We start from the raw sequence: 26,202 nt of genomic DNA, 5'->3' as shown, positions 1-26,202 counted from the left end.
CTTTGAATCACAAACTTCTGTCCACAGGACAAGGGGGCCAGCCCAGGCTGGGGTCCCACCTGCCCCCCCAGTGACAGGCATCCTGCTAAGACAAAGCTTCCGGGGCCACCGCCCATGCTCAGGCCAGGTGCAGAACCTCCAAGGGGGTTTCCGGCCGGGACTGTGAGTCACAGGACCAACCTGGGGGGTTCCCTTCACATTCCCAGTGGCTCCCTGGGGTCACCAACTGTTAACCGCCAGAAGACAAGGACTTCTGAAAACACCTCGAGATTCAGTCTGCAGCTTCCACCATGAAGACGGGGGCGGGGACGGGATGGACACAGATGTCTAAACGGTGGCTGATGTCCAGGGAGCTTGGCCTATTCTCTTCCCAGGGGGTGCCAGCAGCCTTTCTCCCCGGGGCTGGGGTTACAGGGACGGGTGAGCACAGAGTGCCGGGACCCAGGTCTCCGTAGACTTCAGCAGACCCTGTCTACCGTGAAAACACACTTAGTTCACGTGCAAGATGGGCGCCGTTGCTGGAGAGAAGTTTGAAAAACCTCAAAGTGAACCCCCCTCCAGCCACCCAGAGGGACGCAGTGAGAACGTGAGTTAAGGGACAGGTCACTGGAGCACTGCTGGCTGGTGGGACAAGTGACATGGGGGAGGGGAGAGGGAGGGGGGATAAAGAGGAAGAGGAGGAGGAGGAGGAGGAAGAGGAGGAGGAGGAGGGTGGGGGAGAAGAGCCCGTGGCTGTGCCGGCCTGGCCCACCCACAAGCACCTCCAGGATAGGTGAGCTCAGGGGAGGGCGGTGGGAGGGCGGCTGCAGCAGGGAGGGCAGGCAGGAGGCCACCAGTGCCTGTGACGGGAGCCGGGACTCAGGCCCACAGCTGCAAGCGAGGGATTCGACGTGCATCTCCGAGCTGCAGGGAAGCTGGTTTTCCTTGGGAAGACGGCCCAGCGAAAAGGCCCTGGCAGAAGCAGCCCAGCGTTCCTCTCCTTGCAAGAGGCTCTGAGACGGGACCTGAGGGGGCAGCTGGGCTAGTCTGAGCAGAGGCAGGTGTGGGCCAGGTCGGGCAGAACCCAAAACTTGCCGGTAAAATCAGTCAAGAGTCTGGGGCAGTCGGTGCTGTGCGTGAGCGTGGTGGTGTCAGAGGAGGACGGCCGCCCCCGGAGCCTCACTGAGAGGTGGTGGTTCCCATGTCCATGGGAACGGCCAGCTCTTTGCCATGCACCCAGGCTGGCCCTGCGTCCAGGGAGCAGGGGAGGCCGAGCAGCCCGCCTGACCCTGCAGGAGGACAGAGCTGCAGACGTGAGCATTGCAGGAGCGAGGGGAAGTTAGAGGAAACCGCTCCAGGTAGACAGCAAGCAGCGGCAGGACCTTGCTCCAGCTGGGGCGGGTGGGCAGAGAGGGCTTTTCTGAGGCCGAGGGAGGGGCAGGCAGGAGCGAGGGCCCAGGAAGTAAAGATGGCAGAGAGAAAACAAAGGGTTACAGGCAGCATCGCCAGCGGTTAGCGGTGGCTCTGGGGCTGTTATGGTAAGTGTGGTTGGGGGGAGCTTCTCACATGTGGCAGGCAGGGCCAGGCGCGCTTGGTGTCCAGCGACGCATGGGACAGACCCATACCGATTCTGAATGACCCACCAGACATCAGGGCAGATGCAAAACCTCTTTATCTGACTGCACAGCCTCCCCATCTGACACTAAACACGGCATACCTTTGTGCAGCTTTAAAATCCCCTGAATTTCCCAGGAATGTGACCCAACACGTAAATGAAAGAAAACGTATGTTTCATTTGGTTCAGAACTTTACTAAGAGGCGTTGACCATTTCGGGAAATCCCGCCACCGAGAGCCGAGCGTCTCAGCTGCATGAGGAGCTCTAGGCCTGATGGTGGTCGCGTCTGGGGGGACAGCCCTCAGGCTGGGGTCCACCCTCCCTCTGCAGCACAGACCATGGGCACTGTCCAGTCCTCCCCAAGTAACACAGTGAGGATGTTTTTGTCGGTTTTTAAATAAAATTACATGTGTATGTTAGGTTACGTTAGCTAAGAGTTTCACTTGAGGATGATGGATATGTTACCCAGTATTTGCTGTAAAAGGCCCTGGGGTCTGATGTGGTTGGGAACCGGCGGACAAGGGTGTCTCTTCGTTGAAGAGAACTGTGCAGAGAATGCAAGGTGGGGGGGAGGTGATGCCTGGGCTGGGGGGACAATAGAGTGTCTCCGGAGCTTCTGCCCCTCGCAGGGCATGCAGTGGGTAGGCTCTTCCCCAGGGCCCAAGCTGCCCAAGACTGGGGAGCAAAGAGCCAGCAGAGGCTTGGGGCTGGGGAAGAGTTTAACCCAGAGGCCAGAAAGGCGCCGATCTGTGTGCACCTGGTGGGAAATCTGCCTCAGGACACGCTTTACAGCAGCCACGCGTGTCTACTGTGTGGAGGCCGCGTGGCCAGGGACCCCATGAGGAGCACCACAGACAGACACGGCACGGCACCGGCCCTGCCCTCCTGCAGCAGTGTCTGCGGCTGAAGGGGTGACAGCCGTGTGGCGAGCCTGAGGGAGCACAGGGGCTGCCTGGCAGGCACGGGAGAGAACGTGGACAGAACGTGGCCACGAAGACAAAGCACACGGAGACTCAGGTTGGACAGGAGGCCAAGGCCTCGTGCTGTCCGGACAAAACTGTGTGTACACAGCAGTCGGGACAGGCCACACACCACACAGGACGGCGGGTCCCCCAAGTGGACACTCGCCCAGGCATCAGTGCTGGAAGTCGGCCACATACAAAAACACACTCCCAGCCTAACACACTCGCAAAGAGGCAGTCACCCTGGTCACGTCCTGGCATGACAGCTACACTCTATAATTCGGAACAAACTTCTAGACAGCTGTGCACAGGGAAACAGGTGGGTGGGGGGAGTAGAACCACAGCAACACGCATGTGACCAATCCCTTTGGCAGACACAACACAGAGACCGATCAGGACCCCAGAACGGCACACAGAACAACAGAGCGGGCCACGTCGGATAAAAACCACCAGCCCGGGGAGCGGCATCAGCCCCGCACACACACAGACCGGACACACACACATCCTCACGCAGCTCGCTCCGTCCCGCAAAGGGGACGAGACAAGAACAGTCAGCCCCAGTGACAGGTCACGGTGGCGGCCGGTTGCTCATAGCTGCTTAGGAACTGCTGTATCTGTTCGGGCTGATGTCCTCCTCCTTTTAGCAAATTGTTTTGAAAATGTCCTATGGTCAATAGCTGTGTGATTTCTACAGAATTCAAGGCAAAATGCTATCCCGACTTTCCCTGGGAGGGTTTCCTCTTAATGCTCACAAAGAGGGACCCAACCACGGGGACCCCAGTCCATCCAATCTAATTAAATGAAGCAGATTAGAATTTGGGGCTTTTCCTCAGCATCTGCTGTTCCTACTTGCAAACACAAAGGACACTGTGTTTACTTAACATCGTCACCTACGTTTCCTTCTCAGTAGCACATTTCACAGTCAAAATGCCAGGTAAACTGAAATCTTTCTAATCGGATCTATTTTATTTCACAGCAGGTGGTATCTACCAAACAGGTATATTTTTAAAAGAATCATCGCTCAAAACCAGCCTGAATTTTACATTCTCACACAGAAATACACATATGCACACACATACCCAAAATATTACATTAAGAAATCTGTTTGAAAACACCACCCTCTATCCATCATCTATACATAACTAACGCATAATTACACAGGCACCCGGTCCTGACACCTAGCAACAGTATCCAAGCCTTCCTTCGTCGGCTAATCAGGCACCCAAACTCACACATCAGCTCAGTGTGCTTCATCTTAAAAAACAAACGCTTGCTTCTCTCTCCATAGCTGCGGAAGGACAAGAGGTACGAAAACAAACCTTGTTCGGTTGAAGAAGAACAACCCATGTCATTTAATCCATCTGACAGTGCATCTCCCCACAAAGCCAGGCAAAAACAAAAATAACAAAGATTGTGAAAAATAGGTTATCCCAGTCCAAAGCTTATCAGCTGGCAACATGCTTAATATCTGCATGACTATTTCGGACGCGAGCTCTCCAGCTCCCCAACAGTCTTGATTTTGGGGATCTCCGTCCTATAGGAGCCATTGTAAATGCTCTATAGCAAAAGCCTCTGAAACCTGCTGGGCTCATTTACTCAGCCACAGCTAAACACCGGATGGCAACAAGCAGGGATTAACTTTGCTATTCATGGGCGCTTTTAAACCATCACTTTCTTCGAGCTGGCAAATAAAATAACCAAATGGAGGTCACATTTAATTTTTTAAAGAGGAAGGGGGCATAAAAAGCAGCAGACAGCAGCAACATACACGCTGGCCGGATTGTGAACAGAGTGTTTTGCGACAAGATGAAATCTCCCCTTTAAAGACATAGAGATGTGCCCACGCGGCATTCCAGATCCATTTCTGGATTCTACAGACCTCAGCGTGCCCATCAATCACGCTGCTGTGTTTCGGCACGTTTACCGTCTTGTCCCCCAAAGCCTCATCCGCGCATCCTAAGTGCGCTTATTTCCTGGCACTGATTTCTTCTGTGTTTGGAAAATAAAGGCTCCCTCTCTCAGCAGCGGAGGCTATTCGATCTTTTAAAGGGACTTTTTAAAGAAAAACAACCCACTGATTAGGCTGTATTTGCAAAGTCAGGAAAAAATGTTCAGTATTTTAACTTACTCACTTTGAAGCATCTAAGTCGACCCCACACCCACCCTCGGCGTGGAATTCGGAGATCCTTCCGTCGTATCTACACTCAGAAACGCGACCCAACCTGACACAGGCGAAGGTCTTACCTCTGTCTCCTCTGAGTTCAGAATCCTGACGCTGAGGCTGGGTTCTCCAAACGGTCCCAGCTCCACTAAATGTGTGATAAACAGAACTGTGCTCATGAGCACGAGGGTTTGTCCTGACACGGGAGCAAGAGCTCGGGTTTGGGGGACGGGTCCCTATTTATCCACGTTTCTCCTAAGCTACGATGGCGCTCAGAAGTCCAGCCTTGCCGAAGATCATCGAGACGCAACATGATTCCTCAGGCTGACGGTAACAGACAAGTGGCACCTGGAGAACAAGCTGAAGTCCTCCGGTGACCATCCGGCATATCACTCGCCACCAGCCGAGGGGCCAGGAACAGACAAAAGATGAGCCCTGACTGTGACGATTAGCGCAGCATCTGCAAAGGCCACAGAGAATACCGGGTGGAGGAAGCCAAGCCACAGAAACTAGAAACAGAAAGCGGAGTGGCCCCTCAATCGAACATAGCCCCAGAAATATCTGGTGTAAGGATAGACGACACCACGTCCAACGCAACCCACAGCTTCCAAATGCCTCCTGGCCCGTGTCCTAGTGAGCTCTGCTTCCCCAGGACTCTGAAAACGCTCAAGAGGGAAAGAACGTTGCCCCGCGGCAAACGTGTTCAACCCCACAATGGACCTGCTGGTAAGTGCTCTACCCCCGCACCCAAGATCGGGGACCAAGGAGGCAGGTTTACGTCAAGAAGACAGGCATGGCGGGGCGGGATCTGGCCCTGGAGTGGGAACACCGGCCGGGGAGGAGCCGTTCACCCCACACACGTTTTACTGAGGACCACGACACACAAGGCGCTAAGGGGAAGTCCGAGTCAGCGCCTACCATGAGGGGGTGACAGCCTGGAGAGACAGACAGCTGTAAAGCAATGTGAGTGCCCTTCCGTGGGCTGAATGGGGACCCCAAAAAGATGTGCCCACATCCGAACCCCCACTACCTGTGACTGTGACCTTATTTGGAAACAGGGTCTTTGCAGATGTGATCAGGGAAGGATCCTAGGATGGGATCATCCTGGGTTTAGGGTGGCTCTAAATCTGAACACTGGTGTCCTTTAACAGAAAGGGGCAGGAGCCTTGAGACACAGACCCAGAGAGTGGACGGCCACGTGAAGACGGGCGGAGGCTGGGGTGATGTGTCTACAACCCAGAGGACACCAAGGACTGCCAGCCACCACCAGAAGCCCGAGAGAGGCAAGGAAGGACCCTCCCTAGAGTCTCAGGAAGGAACCAACCCACCAACACCTTAATTTTGGGCTTCTGCCTTTCAGAACCAGGAGACAATAAGTGCCGGTTGTTTTAAGCCACCCAGCTGGAGGTCATTAGTTACGGCAGCCCCAGGAAATGAGCAGGTGGCCCGTCCTTAGGTCCCAAGCGGGCCCGCGGGAGACGCGGGTGAGCAGGAAAACGCAAAGGTGGAGCAGGGGCTTGGACGTCCAGCATCACACCCACGGGAGGGATGTGAAACGGTAAGTCCGGGGGCCCCCCAGACCTACTGAGCCAGACTCCGGGGGTGGCGCTGGGCATCTGCATTCTCCACCAGCTTCCTGGGGACTCAGATGCACCCCAAACCTCACACGCACTGCTGGGCGCTGGGGAGCCTCGGAGGCTTGATGCAGGCGAGTCAAGGGCAGAGTCAGGGTCAGAAACAGGAAGGAGTGGCTCTCAGGATCTGTCTGGGGGATCGACTGCCAGCAACGCAAGCCTCGCTGGGGGTGGGGGACGAAGAAATAGCTGGATAAGCGGGGGCCAGACATAAGGGAAGGGGGGTTTGCAACAGGCAGAGAGACAAAGTGTGTGGAAGAGTCTATTTTCCTAACAGGCATGTGCCATCCTCTTACTAAACAGCAACTGATTAGCTCGCTCCAACTCAGAAGGCTGCGCAAGGCCTGCAATTCTTTCCACACCACTTCCAGATCTGGGGGGGAGGGAGGGCAATTGTGCTCCGTGGTCATCCCCTTCCAGAGGCCAGAGATGTGCTTCCAAATCCCCAGTACAGCACGTGGGCTGCAGGGGAGAAGGCGCTCGTGGAAAGCTGTCCCCAGAAGGTGGTGCCTGGGTGGGTGGAGGAGCTGGCGGGAGTCCAGGCATCTTCCGGACCTGGTACTGAAGGAGGTTCAAGTACAGCATGGCCTTCTGCCCACCGAAAGGAGAAAGGATGCCCCTCCAGTAGCACAAGGCAGACTGCTTTCCTTAGGATGTATGGATTCCTCTCTCAGCTGGAAGGTACCAGGGCCAGTTCTGCTGGAGTTCTGGGATGGCAGCCTCCAAGGTCAGAATTCTTTCCTTTTGTGACCCCCCACGGAGGTGACGCAACAGCCCCGAAAGCTCATCGCCCTCCTCCCTCTCTCTGTCCCTCCTGCCCAGGGCAGTGTGCCAAGCTGCGCCTCCCATCTGCGAGGCCTCCTGGGTGACCCTGACTTTGCAGACGGCACCCTGGGAAGGAGCGTCCCCGGCGCCTGGTGAATATTTCTTAGCAGGTGATAAGGGTCAAGGAAGACGTTTCTCTCTGAAATGTTACAAATGAATGTGAAAGTTGAAGAATCCAGGAGTTGCAGGGAAAATAACTGGTCGTGCAGGTGAGACCGGGGTGAAGACGGGGGAGGCCAGGACCGGTTCTGCCTAAAACGCGACTTCTCTCTCAGGTGGAAGATGAGCAACTGGGAGAGGCCACCGTGAGCTGCCTGCACAGCGGTGGGGCCGCACCGCAGGCCTCCAACCACCGATTCTCAGACCACCTCTCTGCAGGCACCAGGCGTGGCCCAGTGCTGCTGCTGGGACACCTTCCTCCAGCTCTGTCCCTTCCCCTCTGCGCACATCTAGGGAGCTGGCCCAGAGCAGGGAAGGGCTTAGCCCTGGTGACCCCAGAGTGATGGAGGCTGGATGAGGAAGCAGAGCGGAGAGACCCTTCTACCTGTGGCAGGGACCCATCCTGTCGGTGGTCTGTGGCCGAGAAGCCTCCTCTTCCTTCCACCCACCGATCTAGCCCTGGTTCCAGGACCACCAGCCTGTGTGCACACCCCGAGCCTGCCTCGTCCCAGCCCACACTGATGCCTGCAGCTTCTGTGCGTAGCAGAAGGCTCTTCTCGGCTTCACCGAGGTAAGTACTCCAGAGTCAGATGGACTCGGGTTTGAAACCTGGCTCATCCAACCACTCTAGCATGTGGGTTTAGAAGTCCTGAATATAAGACGCCATCAATGCCCTTCCAGTGTCCCCTGGGTGCTCACTGTTCCCGTCAGTGTGCACTGCTCGCCCCGCAGACACCTGTAATCCCTGACACGGCTCTTCTCTGGACCCTGGAAGGAGCGTGCACGGAGCAGGCTGGAACTGACCAGGAACCGAAACCGGTGGGAAACACATGAACTGCTTCGCAACGCCAAGGCTCTCTGCAGCCTCCCAGAGGGCCCGCGCCTCAGAGGCCCGAGGAATCAACTGCTCGTTAAAAATCCTCTGCAAGTGTCCTGCCCAGCCCCTGCTACGTCCCCCTGCCCCCATGGTACTTCCTGGAGTCACCTCCACAATCCACCATTTGCCCCTCAAACCCAAAGGCCCCAAGTGCCACGTCACTTCTCAGTTTCTTCCTCTGTAACATGGGGACGACAGCTGCACCTGGACAGGTACACAAGATTCCGGGCCCACAGCACTCAGCAAGCGCTAGCTGTTTTCACCGTGGTTATCCGTTCACCCAGAAGTAGAGCAGCTTCCTTAGACCGCGGGCACAGACTCGCACGCAGGAGCTACCACGATCCAGGCAGGCAAACGCACGCGCCAGGGGACCGTGCCCACCACACACTCGACACCTGGCCTCTCCAGTAAAGAGGGGAGGTGCAAAGTGGGGTGGCCACAGGATAGGGAAGAGTCAAGTGGGTTCAAACCAAGGGGTTTAGCTGAATCAGGACCTTACAATTATGTGCCGTGCTTCAATCGAGCGACACACCGAGAGGTGTCTGGGTCCGCAGGGGACTCTCGGCCTTCACGCCCTCAGTCTCTCTCTCTTTCTGGGAAATGGTCAACAAAGTTGATTCGGAAGGCACGGTTTGCACTGACACCAGTGTGCTAGTTCATGATCACAAATCCTTAGACAACTTAGATAACAGAAGAGTTCTTTTTTTTTTTTCCTTCTGTGGAGATGCAGAAGAAACCCCATGAGAAAGTGCAGATTTTCTTTCCTTTCCATTTGGGGTCCTGGGAAAGCCCAAAAACCAGTAACAGTGGACATGGGCTTCCTGCATCACTGATTACAGACGCCAGTCCTGTGTCTTCACTGCAGACCAGAGCGGTTTGCAAACGTACAGGAGCGAGAGACCTCAAACCTCAATCCTCACACCGTGCGGCACGGCAGCCACACGAGCCTGCCGTAGGTGCCCCTTCTCTTAATAGGGATGCTGTTTATAACTTAAATACATAATTGCTCAGAATGGGTGAGTGGTAATTAAAATGTATTCACCCCCTAAAATGGGTATTACTTTTATTATTAATAATAAAACAATTTTTGTTTGTGAAGAGGTGCTTGCACCACAGATAGGGAAGATAATAATCATATCTCAAAACTGAAATGACAATACATCTCCCCAGGCTGGGTTTTAAAATTCACTCAGGGCTTCAAGGGAAGGTGAGGTGCCCTGCTTTTGAGGTGGAGAGTTCAGTGGCTGGTCCCTGCATCCGTGGCAGGCGGGGGGGCTGTGACTGTGAAGGGTGCGGCTTAGGGGCGGGGGGTAGCAGCCCCAGATCTCTCTCGGCTGCATCCAGAGAGTAGGATAAAGACGACACCTCACACCTCCCTCTTGGCTGCGCAGCTCCCGGTCAAGGTGAGCGCGTTACAAGCAGCCTGAGGGCAGCCCAAAGCTCGTATCCACTGCAGACGTCTCTGTGGGGCGGAAGGGGCTCTGCATCCGGGACACTGTCCCCTGCAGCCGTGGGTAGGACCCACCCTGAGGCTCAGTCCTCTCCCTTCTCTACTGTGTGCCTCTGCTTAAGACAGTCCCACTCCTGTCACAGCAAACCTCAAACCAAAGCTATCGCAGCGCTCTCAGGTATTAGGGAGGAGGGAGGAAGACAGTCTCTTGCATTCCAAGAGCTCAGTTCGTTTTCTAAATGACTTTGCAGGCTCTAACTCATCAATCTCGCTAATGCGCTCACGGAGGTGCTAATGCAGCCGTGGTGCCACCCTGGATCTCAGAGCAATTAAGTGACTTGCCCTGGCTCACAGGAGGGACCGCGTGTCAGCATCGGGCCCGGCCTCCTGGAGGCCCCAGTGCTCAGCACGGGTGCTCGATGGTGCAAGCAAAGCATCTGGCCCCGTGAACTTGTGCAATTCACTCAGGCAGGGCAGATGCCAGCCAGACTCGATGCGAGGCACACATTCGACATGGTGGAGACGTGACAGCCAGCCAAACGTGGTTTTGCTTGCTCCCCGATGCCAAAAACAGGGTGGGGGGGCACAGTCAGTAAAAGGCAGATGCCATGTGGCTGCTTCTCAAGGCACCCGGGAGGCCCCCCCGGACCCCCTGGATGGGATGGTGCCATCTTCGAAAGCTCACCGCTGCTGGTCCAACGGGACTGCTCCCCGCTGCAGGTCCTGTGGAAGCCTGGGGCTGGAGGAAACAGGCCAGCGGGCTCATCCAAGGTGCAAGACTGGGCCCAGCCGACGGCAGGGCGACGGGAGGGAAGGCGAACCCCAGAAACTGCCCTCCTGGTTGGCACAAGAGGTACTAGAAAGGGGAGTGGTCGTCAGCACAATCACGGGGGGAAGCGGAAGCAACCAGAGGGGAAGGGGGAGGACGCGGCTGGCTCTCCCCCTCCTCGCTTAGTCGCCAGCGCTTGCCTAGATGGAAGCGTGTATGTTACAGACTCTTCCAAGGAACACATCTAAATTAGCTGCAAATAAACGATTCTCCAATCAAAGAGCAATGCCTACATCCATCGCTTGACGCTTAGCAAGTTCCCCTGCCTAATTTCTTTTCTTTTCAGATTTTGTAAAAAAAGACATATTTTTAGAGCAGTTTTAAGTTCACAGTAAAATTGAGCAGAAGGAACAGAGCTTGACCGGTACCCCCTCTGCCACCAACATGCACGGCCTCCCAGCACCGACACCCCCACGTGCTGGTGCAGCTGCTACAACCCATGACCCCACCTCGTCACCCAAAGTCCACCGTGCACTTTAGGGCTCACTCTTGGGCTCGTACGTTCTACGAGTCTGGACAAATAATGGCACCTATCAGTGTTTATCAAGATTTGGGAAAATCAGATACATAAATCAGAGAGAGAATCCCAGAGCCAACCCTTGGCATAAATTAAACATTTCCTGTTCCTCTTCCCACTTCACTAAGTCAATGATCTTAGTGTGGAAAGACCTTCAAATGGGGCTGTCAGAGGAGATCAGAACATCAGCTGGAGAAGCAGGCTGCACATGCCAAACGGCCTAATTTCCAAGGTCTTCCTTAGTCCCATCCCTACTATAAGGTGAAAAAACATAAGACCGAGATGGAAAATACTCTCTGTTCAGTTCTGCTAAAAGCAGGCTCTGAACCAATCTTAGGAGAATTTTGAAAAGCTGGTGAATGTCTCCTTTAGCCAAACCAAATTCTTCTGTGGCTGATCAGCAAGCCTACTCACCGATGTCTGTCTCCTTGTGGTTCTTGATGTATTCTGCCAGTTCAAAGTTGCCTGCGATGATCGCCACCTGCGAAGTGGAAATCATATTAAATTAAGCGTCACCTGCGGAACACTGATTTTTTTTTAATGTCCCTTTACATCATTGAAGGCCTCACACCACGAGGAGTGCGATCACAGCTCTTGAAACGGCAGGTGCACATCTGCTGACTCTCACCTTCTCACTTTCCAAACACCACTCCTGCTTTTCGCAAAGCCCCTGGTCATTTCACGATGGTAAGATTACCACTGCGCTAGGACCCATGTGAGCGGGTGCCTCTATCCAGAAGGCATAGGGAGGAACTATCTACACAGCGGTGGTGAATTCAGCAAAGCCAGAGCTTGGAAACCCCCGTCGGCCATGTCCTGTGTTCCCACAGGGCTCAACTGGTTGAGTCTCACACCACCTGAGAGCCCCATTTTTCTGACTAGATACAAGCCAGTCCCCATAAATGGAGAGAGGGGAAACCTCAAAAAAGCATTTAAAACTCTTTATTAAATTTCAGTTCACTGTAAAAAATTCCTCCCACAGATGTAGGCACAGCCCAGTGGGTGGCATCAAAACCAACATCTACAGAAAATTATCCGAACTCAGGCCCTACAGACCTGTTACTGAAAGCCTCATGGCCCTTGACATGCGGAAACAGCCAGGTAGGTGAAGCCAGGTGCCCCTGGAGGCCCCAAAGGGAGGCCAGAACCAGAGACCACATGGGCAAGGCTGACGTGCCCCAGAGGGGAAGATCTTGGTCTCAGAGCCATCACGTAGACACCCAAAAAAGAGCCAGGCATTCCGATGCCAGTCTGGAGAAACACACATGTCTACAATGAGTTGACGTCAAATGATAATGTGGAATTATCCCATCAGTTGGAGGCCTTATGAACAAAAACGGAGGTTTCCTATGGAAGAAGAAATCTGTCCTCAAGACTGCAGCATCAGCTCCTGCCTCAGTTTCCAGTCTGCCCTGCAGATTCCAGACTTGCCAGCCCCACAATCACGTGAGCCAGTTCTCACAATCAATTGTTGACCAATAGACATTTCAGTACCGGGAGTGGGGTGCTGCTGCCACAAACATCAAACAACGTGGAAATGGCCTTGGAACTGGGTAACGGACGAGCGGAGGCTGGAAGCGTTTCGAGGTGCATGCTGGAAACGTGAGTGCTGGAGTGATTCTGGTGAGCTCTCAGATGGAATGGAGAAACGTGCTACCGGAAACTGGAGCAAAAGTGATCCTTGGTGTAAAGTGGCAAAGAGCTCGGCTGAATTGTGTTCTAGTATTTTGTGGAAGGTAGACCTTGTGAGTGATAAAATTGGATATTTAGCCAAGGAGATTTCTAAGCAAAGTGTTGAGGGAGCAGCTGGCTCTTCCTGACTGCTTATAGCAAAATGCAAAAGGAAAGAGACAAATTAAAGAAAGAATTGTTAAGCAAAAAGGAACTGGAACTTGAAGATTTAGAAATTTCTCAGGCTGTCTATATGGGAACAGCTGAGAAATCTATCCCTGTTGCAAAACATGAACACCGAGGGTGTGGCTGGAGTATCACCGGACCACAAGTGTGTGGAATTAGACAAGCAGGAACACAGCCGGTTAGAACTGACAGGGATGGAGCAAGAGGAGATGAAGGACTGTCGGGCTGCTGGACCTGACCGGAGAAGGTGATGGAGCTACGAGGCTGAGAGTGTGAGCTCGTCTTCAAGAAGAGGGACAAGATGACCCTGACGACAACTCAGAGGTTATCAGGACCACCTTGGTTTCAGCAGCCAGACGGCCTCCACCCAAAGCCGTGTGGGCAGCACCGCCAGGCAGAGGACTGGGGCAGTCTCTTGAGTTGCTGCTCTGCTGGGCATGGAGGTGGGAGGGAGGTATTTAGGGAGAGGCCCGCCTCCAGCCACCTTCAGTTGACCAGGCAGGTGCGTGAGGCGCCTCCTCCCCCTACGGCCCGCCTTTGACTCAGCTTTTAGCACTAGACTTAAGCGACGTGGACTCAGCAAAACTTCTCCGACCCACGCCACGGGCTGCCCGGGCTGACCAGACACTCCCTTCTCTTGGCCCCGATGGTTGTGCTGCTCCCGTCGCAGTGCCAGGCCTCTGTGCCCACAAGGGCAGGGCGTCTCTCACCCACTCCCATGGGTCAGCCCCAGCCGAACACCTGAGGTGAACCTGGCAGGCCGACGGAGGGATGCTGCCACAGGGATGAAGGGCATAGGCCCTGGGCCAGGCTGCTGGTGTAAATTCCAGACTTGTACCATGTGACATCGGGCATTATGTTCAATCCATGGGCCTTGGTTTTCCCATCTGTGAAATGGGTTTGGTGTGAAGGTTCAGAGCAGTGCCAGGCACATGGTCAGCCTTTAAAAAAGCTTGCTATTGGGATTACTGTTGTTGCAAAAGTGGTTATTGACAACTTCTGCACAAAGAGCAGACTGCTCACTGTGAAGGTCGCCTAAGCCCCCACACAAACGTACAATCGGATGCAAGTGCACACCCAGGACAGCTGCAGAAAATAACTTGACAGTGGACCAGGTGGCAGTGAGTCCAGGCTTACGCTTCCAGAGAAAAGCTCTAGGAACCCAAACCTGGTCACGCACGCAGCGGCAAGGCTACTTGCTCCGTTCCGGCCAAAACACCTCAGCTTATAATGCAGATGAGAACAATATGCATTTACTTGTCCTAACTGCACAGGGAGCGGCCGCATGCCGCCCTCTGCCACTGCTGGCCCCAGGCCTGGTGGGTGTCTTCTGAAGCAAGAACAGGGGACCAGGTTCAACGTGGCACTTCAGTGCCATCCAGTCGGTGTCTGGCTGCGGGTTTGGAGGCATAAGGCAGGTGGAGTGCGGGCTCTGTCTCCTCTGGTTCCGGGCGTGGGCACAGTAACAGCACCGCTAACGATGGTGAAGACACAGCAACGCCGCGGGCACCTCCCCCCAGGCACTGCGCTCGGCTGAGCACCAAGTCTTCCTCCCACCCCCACGTTCAACGCGGAGCAGGTGGAGACCCGTTCCAGAGCGCACCCCAAATCCCCAGCCTGGCCCTCGTGTCCGGCGCACCCTCCCATCCCCTCACTTGTGCTGAATCAGACGGCTCCTCCGTGCGCCCAGCACCTGCACCGCCCTGTCAGGGAGACCTGGAGGCCTGGGGGGCATCTTGCAATTGCTCAGTGCCCGAGGTGGGGTGTGCCCCACACGCCCAGGAACGGACTCCTCGACGAACAAGCAGCGAGGAGGATCAGGGCACCACACCTGCAGGAGCTTGGCAACGACCCCAGTCTTGTGCCAAAGGCCCGTGCTGGATGCACCCAGGGGGCCAAGCTGCCCGGGAGGCACCTGAGAGGTTGGGGGGCTGTGTGGGTGCAGCAGGTGGAGCTGTCTACCCGGATCCCGAGGGGAGTGTGGGGCATAAATGCTGTGCCCCAGCCTCTCGGGAGCGTAAAGACCAACATGGGACGTGTGAGGAACAGCCCGGTGCGCTCAGGCACGGCTCTGGCACGGCTCTGGCACGGATGGAGGAGGGGATGTGGGGCAGACCAGGGCCAGGCGGACCCCCGTGGGAACTTGGGACCTAGGCAAGATCTGGAGGAACAAGCACCTGGCTGGCAGGCAGGGGAGGAGGATGGAGGACCATCTAGTTGGTCGCCACTGAAGCTCTCTGCAGATCAAGATTTGACGCCTCCTGTATACATCAGGCAGCCCCTTCCAAGACAAGATAGCTTCCTGGATGACTCCGGATGACACCTCTGTGGGCTCAAGTCACCCACCCACCCATCCGTCCACCGATCCACCGTTAACTGAACTCCAGGACGTGCCACGCCCCACAGCACCTGGCTCCGAGTCTGGCCCGCCTTGAAGCACGTGCCAGTCTGCAGGCGTGAGCTTGCGTGCTGGATCAGGCAGCGACTACACCCGAACAAGGCGTCGTGTGGGCTTCACTGCAGTCTGCACATGTGTCCTCCCAAAATTCACATGTCGAAACCTACTCCGCAGTGCGAGGGTGTCACGAGGCAGGACCTCTGGGAGATGATTATGTCACCAGGGTGGAGCCCTCGTGAATGGGGTCAGTGTCCTTCTCAGAGAGGCTCCAGAGAGACCCTTGCCCCTTCTGCCATGTGAGAACAGAGGGAAGACGGCCGAGCGGGAATCAGACCCTCCCCAGACATGGGATCTGCTGCCGCCTGGTCTTGACTCTCAGGCTCCAGAACTGTGACGGGGAAGGTCTGGTGTTCATAAGCCACCCGGTGTGTGGTATTTTCCTACAGCAGCCTAAGCACTAAGACAATGTCCATCCCACCCCACCTGCCACCCGAGGTGACGCTGGGATCAGAGCAGGTGCCCACAGACCTGCGCCTTCCCGCTCAGCTCAGGGGAGTGCCGGCGCACACACGTGAACTTTCTGCAGCGATAAAAACGCCTGGGAGCTGCCCTGTAGCCTTTGGACACTCCTCTCAGTTCCCGCATCTCTGGGGAGGGTGGTTAGGACCCCGGGGACGCTGCTGCCTCGCTGTGATGCCCACAGTGTGACCTGCTCTGTCCCCACTGAGAGTCAGAGCAAGGGAGAGGCCGCCTCTCCCCTCCTCACTCCAGAACAACCTCCTGGGGGCTGCAGCCAGGTGCGGAGGAAACACTTCCCCCGCCCCGAATGAAGTATCCTTCTCTTTCCAAAATGAAATGTGCTTTCCAAATGGACAGCTATGCCCAGGCTGCTCTGTGGTCCTGACACCTCTTCGCCATAATGAGAAGGTGGCTCCTTGAAGAGCCAGTGAGGGAAACTGAGGGCTCGCTGTGTTCCCATCTCTCATTTCCTTCCCGAGATACCGCGTCTTGTTTCAGACCCCTGGGCAGCTCAGGAAGTGACCTATACCCACAGCCCCGGGAGGTGGGAAGGGTGTTTGAAGTTTGAGCATCCTCCAGGCATGGCGGGGCGGGAGACTGGGCTCAGTGAGGTCAGAGGTCGATCTCCACCAGACAAACTCCAAGGGAGTCTCTGCCCAGCTCTAGGCGAAAGCCGGGGGTCTGGAGAGGCAGCGGACGCCTCTGCAGGTTCCGGAGAGAACAGCTCCCTGGGGCTCTGCCAGACTCCGGAGCGGGGACAGGAGCCTTTGCAAATCCACGTGTGTCACCTGAAGGCCCTTGCGGTTTGCTCCAGGACCTTATGCCAACCCCGAGGGGGCTGACTAGACAGAGAACCCCTTGGTGACACAAGCAACCACCCACACCTCCAGGGACAGCCGACCCAGGGGTGCTGAGGGATGGGCCCCGAGCCAGAGCAAGCAGCCAGGGCTTGGGAGTCTGCCCTGTGGGTGGCTCTGTGCCAGGTGACACAGCGGGCCTTCCCCGGGGACAGGGGGCCCTGGTGTTGAAGTGAGACTGCCCTAGGCAAGGCCTCCACTTGTTGGTACCCAGAGGCTGGGGATCAAATGGCCCCCAGACCCCCAGAAAGGCAAGCGGGTCCAGGCCCCTGCACCTGCCCATAGCTGAGGAGTGAAAGCGTCCCCCAGCTGTGGTCAGCCGTCACTCTGGCAGCACCGTGGGGTGGCCGGAGCCACGGGGACCACAGACAACCGATGCCCCCTCTGTACCTGCATCTGCTCCTCTGTAACCGAGGGTAATGATACACGTGCGATTCTTCTATGACTACTGTGAGAATTTAAATAATTAATATTGGTTAGTGGCTTACAACAGCATCATTTGATATCAGGAACAAGAAAATGGATCAATATAATTCATCACATAACAGAGAAAAAGGAGGAAATCTATCTAATTATCCTTGATAGTTGAAGGATCAGATCTCAGTTTTGATAAATGTTTTATCAAAACACATTGGATACAATACAGCTTCATAATAAAATCTAACAGACCAGGAATCAAAGTAAACTCAGTCTGCTAGTGCAGCAATTAAATACGTAACACTGCAAAAAAAAAACACCCGAAGACTAAGTGACGTGTGATTCTAAGGATCATGCTCTAGGTGCACTCCCGTGACTGCATTTGTGTGGAGGGTCTCGGGGCGTCACGGCCTCCACGAGGGTCTGGCCGTCAGCTGGGGCTCAAGTGTTTTTTTCCACGCATCCTCCCACCCCCAGGAGACCAGACTGGCTTCCCGACACGGTGGCCCCAGGTTCGTGCTCCACGTGGACATCTGAAGCTGCAACGCTCCCTGAGGCAACCAACACCACCTCTGGCAAAACCTACTGGCGAAGCACGTGACCAGACTCCAGGTGTGGGGCAAACAGACTCCAGGTGTGGATGGGAGGGGCTGCACCTTCCATCCCACTGCAGTTCCAAACTGCAACTGCACGATGACTGCAGCGTGGACACGTTTTGCCAGGAGCAGCAGGTGTTTGGTCGACTTGGGATCACGTGGAAGTCCCAAAGGTCACACAGCAATCTGGGACTTGAACCCGGGCTCCAGAGTCTGCACCACATACGCCGCCTGGTTAAGACTCGTCGATACTGGCAAGCGACCTCCCAGGGACGCTGGTGTTCAGCATCAAGTTGACTCCCTAATTACAGGGGGATGTTGAACTAGCAGTTGGTGTTGGGAGATCGTATTTGAGGAGAAAAACCATCTTCGATGTTTAGAAGTTTCTGATCAATCAACAAGCCAAGTCACACTACGACCCAGCCCATCCACCTGCATTTTAGCAGCTCAGCTTCCAGCGGAGACGTGAAAACATCGACCAGGTAAAAACCTGCCAGCTCTGTGCCTACCCTCTTAGGTAGAAGAGGCCTCCGGGCAGTATTATCCAGTTGTCTGTCCTGTGAAACGTTTATGGCAGTCAAGGGAATAAAACACCTCAAAAAACATTCTGCATAAAAGTTTAACAAACAGATAAAAGAATGAGAAGTAATTATTTCATGTGGACCAAAAACATCCTCCCTTTCCCAGATGGATTTGCTAATAAAATGTAAATTTCTCCTTTGAAATAGCAATGGTTTATGCTGAAGGATGCCGTTTGCTCCCAGAAATCTTAATAGAAAGCCAGTGGTTCTTCAGTGTTTGCAGAGAAACAGTCTGCAAGGCAGTGGCTCTGGTGGGAGTCTGGGGCTGGAAAGCCGTGAACCTACAGGGCAGGTGATATTTTTCTACTTGGCTTCAAGGTCCTCCTGCGTCATGGGGCAGAAGGAAGACGACCACTCTGTTGTGCGCAGCTGAGATTTCTGGGATTACAGATGTTCCTAGACTGGCTTTCACCACTCTGCGAGAACGCGGAGAGCGATGGAGCTGATGATGACGGCGGTTGCTCATGTTCGGTCAACATGTGCACGCAGGCACGCCTCTGCGTACGGCGTCGGGCTCCGTCCTCACCGCACGCCTGGGGAGTGGAGCTGCTACGACAATTGTCCTGCAGGTTAGAAAACAGGCTTCGAGAGTTCAAGTAACTTGGATTTCCACGTTCCCTAAAGGTAGACCTTGTTCATTCGACTGCAGAGCCTAGGGTAAGGCAGGTGTTGTATACATGGCCTCGTGTAGCTCTAACCACGGAAAATTCTCCGGCACGTCAGTTTAAGCACACCCTTCCTGCTTAATAAAAGGCAAGAGGGAGATTAATAATGGGATTTGACTCAGAAGCAAAAATTAAGTACCATTTTCTGCCAGATGGTAACCAAAGAAAGAAACGACAGCTGAGACTATCGCACTCCCTGTGTTAGTTTGCCGAGGCCGCCATCACAGAGCACCGCGGGCAGCGTGGCTTAAACAGAAATTTGTCATCTCACAGTCCTGGAGGCTGGAAGTCCAAGATCAAGGTGTCTCCGGGTTGGTTCCTTCTGAGGCCTCTCTCTTTGGCTTGCAGATGCGTCTTCTCCTGGTGTCCCCATGTGGCCGTCCCTCTGTGCATGGCTGTGTCCTGATCTCCTCTTCGTATAAGGACATCAGTCATATCTGATTAGGGCCCACACTAATGGCCTCATTTTAACTTAATTATCTCTTCAAAGACCCTGTCTCCAAATACAGTCATATTCTGAGGTGCTGGGGGCTAGAGCCTCACTATATGAATTTAGGGGGACCCAAGGTAGCCCATAACAACCTGCTTAGCCCAAGTGTGGGGAATCTCTTTGCCTGCCTAGTGAACACTTACAGTCCCCAGCAAACACCCAGGCTGGAAGCGTCTGGGACCTACACGAAGGCTTGAGACTGTCCCCCCTCACTTGGTGTGTTCCCGGGTGGCAGGGCGGGAAAGGCACTCGCACAGGTGATTGTCACAGACAGAAACGCAGAAACAGAAATTGCTTCTTCTCCCACCCCCTAGATTTTGTTATGAAAAATTTCCACACATCCCCCAAAAGCTGCAAGAATAGAGCAACGAAAATCGGCACCTTCTCAGCTGGATTGTACAGTTGTTCCCGTGCTGCTTGGTGTGGTTCGGTGCGTGCACACGCGTGAGCACGAGTTGATTTTTGCTGCCTACGGTGGTGCTTCCCTCTCTAAGCAACTGAGCATCTGCAAAGGGAGGGCATGCCCCTGCACACGGTGTCACGATGAGGAGATCAGCTCTCGTCCCCAGACACCCTCCAATGCTCACAGGTCTTCCAAATGCCTCTTTCCCCTAACTTTCTGTGTTGTGTTAATTTGGGTCAATGTGCAGAGTGAAATGCATGGGCATCAAAGGCATAATTTGATGAGTCTTGATGAACATACATAACCACGTTACCACCAACCCACCAAGAACCAGGGGCCACAAATGACCCGACCTCTCTCACCACAGATTAGTCACATCTGTTTGCTGCATGTCACATACGATGAAATCACATGTTACATACTCTTGTGTGTCTGGTTTCTTTGGCTGAACATTGTGTTTCTGAGATTCGCTCGTGCTGTCGTGGGCATCGGCAGCTTCTCTGTCACTCAGCAGTGACGTGCTATGTGGCTGGACCAACAGGGACCTGCCATTCACCTGGACACCTGGGTTGTCTTGAGTTTGGGCTACAGAGAACAAACGGCTTTGAACGTTCTCGTACAAGCTCATCTGTGGCTGTGTGTTTTTGCTTTCTCTCGGCTAACTCCCTGGACGTGGACTAGCTGGGTGAGTAGAGTCATGCATATCAAGCTTTGTAAGAAACTGCCTTCTCTCCCAAGCGGGGGTTCTGTTTAGTGCTCCCGCTGCCGACGTACGAGGGGAGTTCTAGCTGCTCCGCATCCTCACCGACATTTGACGTTGTCCATCTCCTTAGTTTTGGCTACTCTGGTGTGTGTGAAGTAAATGGTTTTAAGTGTCATCTGCCTCTGTCTCCTTTTTTTAAAAAAAAATCTCATCACTGTTATCATGAAAATAAAATTAATTTCAATTTTCCCAGAAGCTGGAAAAAGCAGTGATTCCAAGCCTCGGACCAAGAACTGCAGACACCGACTTCACTGAAGCCGCCGGCAAGCTGGTGAGGGCTCCTGCGGCGTCCCCGGGGCCGAGGGGCGTGAGACCCACAAAGGCCACTGTCGTTCACGCAGAAACACCACTTCCCACCCCCAATGACAAGAGTGAGAACGGCAGCGGAAGCGGTCCGTTTACGAAGATGGCAGTAATGCCAGCGTATCTCACTCACACAGAAAACGTTTCCCTTTGTTCAGTGACGTGAAGGAAGTATAACCAACTATATAAGCTAAAACCATGCTTGTGTGGTAACACACAACTACATACGAAAAGGAAACGTCAACTGTGTGTTCGTACGGGATTGTGTCTGCTCAGCTCCTGTACGAAACCAAACCAGCAATGCCATTAAAATCGCTCAGGGGTCATGTTGGGGAACAACTTCTGCGATATGAACCAAAGTTGTCTTGCCCACAAAAACAGAGACGCCGGTGGAAACTGCCTTTTTCGTTCCGTTCTGTGGTCTTGTCATGCCAGAGTCTTGGGGAACCGAACTGCAGATGTCCAAGCCAAGTTCTCAATTCAGCTATTTTCTTGCTCTCTTCTCCAGTGAAGAAAAAGAAAAGGAAATAAACCCTCCCCCCCGTCGCCACCTCCTGGCGTGTTTATAAATACATCCCGCCAAGGTCATGTCCTTCAGAAAAGAAAGATTTCGAACTTATAATTAATCCCAGTGCTATAGAAGAAACTTATTATGTAAAGAGATTTGTCTTCCTTCTCTTCCTTCCTTCATCCTAAATGACAGACCCTATTATTAACTTGGACCACTCAGGGAACCTACCAAACACCCAGGAGAGTCTATCTGCTAAAACGGATGGGAGGTATGTGAATTAAATTCCACACAACTAAATAACATAAAATTGCATTTCAACACCTTCAGGAATAAAAAAAATCAAAAGACATTTTACTTTATTAGGAACAGCTTGGGGACAGTGATTTAAGTTCCTTGTGACCAGCAGGTAAAGTTTAGGAGAAAGAAGAAAACAGAGGAAGGAGAAGGGGGGCGGGAAGAGAGGAAAGATTATGGCGAGGACGAGGGAGCAGTTTTCCTACACAGGTTTTTAAGATCCTTGTAAATAATTTAAAACCACTAAAAATAAAAACCAAAGACTCCAAGTTCCCACTTTGGGATCTGGGGGCTAAAAGAGACGATTCTGAGTTTAGATGTTGGCTCCAAAACGTGCCCCAGACTTCGTGCTGAAACGTACCCGAAAAAGGCAGCCCTTCCAGGGAGAAGGAATTGGGCACGGAGGACGCCGCACCGGGGACCTGGCGGGCCGGCTCTGCCACGTCTGTTCTTCCCATTCCCACTCGGAAAGTGCCGCTCAGTCTTCGCTGAGCAATCTCCTAATTGTTCGGGTAACGCTACCACTTGTCGTTAGGAAGAGCGGCTGGCACCAGGGCGTCATCACCAGAGCAGCAACGTGAATGTTTATTGCTCTTAAATTAATCCACTTTTTGATTTAGCATATTACACCGGCACAGCAAGCAGAACGGCGTGGGAGTGAAGGATTTGTTTGGGGCCGTTGGGCCCTTCGAGCAGGTGAACAGGGCCCCATCCGATGACACTGGCTGTGCAGCATCTTTTTCTAGAAGCCCAGAGAAGGCACAACTCGCTCAGTGGCACCCCACAGCCCACTGCCCGACATCAGGCTCGGGGCCTCGCCGAGCCATAGGCACGAGGATCTGACGGCGTGGCGTGCCCCTGCGGCGCCCATTCTCCCCGACTCTCTCGGTCGCCATTTTAGGCACAGTCCACCTGCCACCAGGTGAATGAGCAACTCCCAGGCTTCCCGGCAGCCTGGTGCTCCCCCAGCAGGGGCTCAAGGAAGGTCACTGCCCCCACCGACACCTCACCTGCCGTGAGGGAGCATGCGTGGGAACACGGGACGGCTGCAAACCCCAAGCCAACACAGAAGGGCCTTTCGGAAATACAACTACCTCGGAAGCAAACACGAGAGGCTGAAAATACACATGAAAGGGAAGAAAATTCGGTTGTTCGAAGTCCTTCACTGTGAACATCAGGAATCCTCTGGGTTACAGGTGCCACTCGCGTTCGAAACGCCCTCGCTCACTACGCGCCGCATCTCGGCTCCCGATTCCTTGATCGCGCTAACGCGTTCTCTGGGTTACGCCAACGGTTCCGTGCTGGCTGGCTATGACCTTTTGCTTGATTTCTGGGTATTGCTTACTCGTGTGACAAGGTCATCCTCGGGTCCTGATGTTACTGACCACAACAGTGATGTCTTCTTTTAAACACAGAACTTGGTCCCTTGGAGATACTTCACTGTTACCGGGAATCTCATCTCAAGCGTGCCGGGCTGCTGTTCCCAAATCCACCAGCACATGTTAGCAGACTGTACACCCGCCTCGCCCAGATCCCCTAGCAACTACATCCTGGCGCCTCACATTTCAATTCTTTCGGTTATGATTCATGGTGCCATCTGTGGACAGATAATGAGAGACAATAATCCGAGAATAGCTATCAGGCGTTTGTTCAGCGGGTTTCAGCGCCGGTGCTTCCAAGTTACGGAAGGGACGTGCCACACCAGGATGTGTCTCCCCTCCACCCGTGGCCCAAATGCGACCCAGCAAGGTGGACTAGCAGGTCTCTGCTCAGCACACCTGGTGATATCCTGCCTCCAGCTGTCCTCGAACTCCCAAGGACAACTAGAGCGTGGCCGCCACGTCCCAGAGAGGGTTAAAGGCAACTAACTAAGAAGAGAGAAGACACAGGCACACCCCACACAAGGGCTGCCCCTCCCCTCCCTGCTGGGGCGCGGGGATGGGGGACTATGAGAAAGGTACCCCCTTGGGGCCTGCTTGCACCTGGGGAGTAGAAAGATGCTCTGTTCAGTTGTCAGATCAAGGTCATGCTTTAAAGACTTCTGGGCTGCTTGACTAATGACACTCAAGGGAAACATCACTTTTCCTGTTTTATAAACTCTGGCATGTGTCCTCGTGGCCCCTCTTCTTCCAGAACACACCCCTGGCTATCCTTGGACACAGACGTGTGTTTCGTACGCTACCCGCCCTCACGGCAACGCTCGCCACCGGCCAGCGTCACCTTTCTCTGCTCTCTGGGAGCGGCACGTGCCGAGGGAGGTCCACGTGTCTTCTGCAGGAAAGGGACAGAGAAGCTTGAGTGCCGACTGACACCCCTCAGCGGTTCGCCCGAAACCCTGTGCACTGAGGCTGCGCCTTCCTCTCAGTCCCGGGGGATAAATGACCTTCTTGGCCACTCCTGCCCTTTGTGGGGAGGCAGAGTTGAGACGACCCAGGCCCCACATGACATTTTGTGCTGGGTCCAACAGTCAGGGGAGCTGTCCTGGGGAAAGGTCAGGGGACCTGGCAACAGCCCGGAAGAGGCAGGGTGGGGGCCAGCGCAGAGCGGCCCCTTCGCACCCACCTGCTGACCCATCCCGTGGCCACAGAGTGGACAGAGGCATGAGGTGCTCTCAGCACGTCCCCAATGCGAGGCTGGCAGAGAGCAGAAGCGCCAAGTCCTGGCACCGACTGCTGGCGTGCACACCTCCCGCCACCCTTTCGTGTGGTAGCACAGCAGCCTTCGGAAATTATTTCCAGAATTCCAATGGAGCATGATTCACTGGAAAGAGGACAATGATATAATTATCCACCTGTGTCACTTAAACGGCAAGAAGCACCCCCTATCCACCCTATGGCTGGCACTGCACGCAGCTCCTCCCTGCTGTCTGCAGGGAGATTTGTGAAACGCTGTTGCGACTCCAGGGTCTCTCTCCTCAAAGCTTGCAGGTGTGAGCACCCAGGTGTGAGCAGCCTGGGGAAGGTGAGCTGGGACCACACGGAGCCTCACGGGGCGCCGGTGCCGCACGCACACTCTCCTCCCTCGGTAAGCAGACACGTCGTTTCTCAGTGTCCACGGTACCTGGAACCTGAGGCCAGGTGTGTACACATGGGGGGTGGGGGTGGGGGGAGGCTCGAGACATCAGGCCGTTACCTTGGGGCACTATGCTCAATTTTTATTAGGAAACCAAAAATGGAAAAGTGAGGCGAGAAGAGGGAAAGTGACCAAGACGAGCCACCGCGCAGAGGGGCAGTGAGCTGCTTCGAGAGGAGGGAACAAGTCAGCTCTGGCCCTGTGGACAGCCAAACATCCCAGCCTGCTCCAAACGAGATACAGGTAAAGTTGCCCCCGGGTGTCAAAAGGCTGCCAGGTGAACATCTCGAGCCAGCCCACATTTTAAATTATTTTATTGTGAGAAGCTGACCCAGGAAAGAAAAGCAACTGCTATAAACAGGCCACCCATAGACTTTCCTAACAGGGCTCCTGCATCAGCTACACGGATGTAAGTCAGACGGTCCCTAATGAATAGTCACAGCCGTCCCCCTCTATGGAGAGAAGCCGATCGGTGCCAACCTTACTGATACAATTGTGTCCTGGCATCACAAGGTCACCAGCCACCCACTCTTAGTCTCATCTTCAATGTTGGGTACAGTCCAGGTGGCTCTGCGAACCCAAGGGTAACTGGGGAAAAATGTGCCAAAGTCTATAAGGAGATCTTCTAATTGATTTTCCTAAATTGACAAATGAAAACAGTATATATTGATGCTGTACACCATGGTGTTTTGAAATATGAATACACCGTGGGATGGCTAAATCGAGCTAATTAACATACGCATTTCCTCGCATACTCACCGTTTTGTGTGGTGAGAACACTTAAAATCTACTGTCTCAGCGATTTTCAAGCGCATAATACATTGTTATAAACTGTAGTCACCATTCGGAGCAGACCTCTTGAACTGACTCCTCCTGCCGCACTGAAATTCTGTATCCTTTGACCACATCTTCCCACCCCCAGCCCCTCCCAGCCACTGTTCCACTCTCTGCTTCTGTGAGTTCGACTTTTTAAGATCCCACAGACACGTGAGATGATGTGGTGTTTGTGCCTGATGTACTTTGTTTAACATTATGCCCTCCAGGTTCATTAAACAAGAGCAGCCCACCAAAACTTGGTAACTGGCAGTTTCCAGAGCTGCAGAGATGACAACGTAAGGCTTCTAGTCCCAGATTCAAGTTTTCTCTCTGTGTTGTTCTGGTCATGTTACTTAACATCTCTGAGCCTCAGTTTCCTCATCTGTAAACAGAGGTAATCACAGACCCCACCCCCTAGATATTTTGTCTATTAAAGTGAGATAAAGCGTATAGCATAATTAGTACTGCTTCCTGACTACAAGCTCTTAATAAAATGGTAGCTCCTATGATAATTATTATTTTTTAAAAGCACTTTTTATAAATAATAGAAAGATTTATTTTAAAAATTATTATCCATGGCAAAGGAAGAGAATAGAATAGAAAGGAGAGAGAGAAGGCTGGACTTCTTTGTGTGTAACATGGTTTACAGAT

At 53.8% G+C, this 26,202-nt stretch overlaps 1 protein-coding gene across 1 annotated transcript in view; it reads right to left on the bottom strand.

Moving 5' to 3' along the window:
• SHANK2 (SH3 and multiple ankyrin repeat domains 2) overlaps positions 1-26,202 on the bottom strand; it is a 491,107-nt gene that overhangs the window by 373,570 nt on the left and 91,335 nt on the right. Inside the window, exons 10-11 of the mRNA XM_012665629.1 lie at positions 14,522-14,526; positions 11,424-11,490 (exon numbers count right to left, since the gene is read on the bottom strand). Of these exons, the coding sequence (XP_012521083.1) occupies positions 11,424-11,490; positions 14,522-14,526 (72 nt within the window). The remainder of the gene's footprint in view (positions 1-11,423; positions 11,491-14,521; positions 14,527-26,202) is intronic.

Source organism: Propithecus coquereli, unplaced genomic scaffold (genome assembly GCF_000956105.1).
Source record: "Propithecus coquereli isolate 6110/MARCELLA unplaced genomic scaffold, Pcoq_1.0 Scaffold120, whole genome shotgun sequence".
NCBI classification, from domain to species: Eukaryota; Metazoa; Chordata; class Mammalia; order Primates; family Indriidae; genus Propithecus; species Propithecus coquereli.
This window is presented reverse-complemented; position numbering and strand designations above follow the sequence as displayed.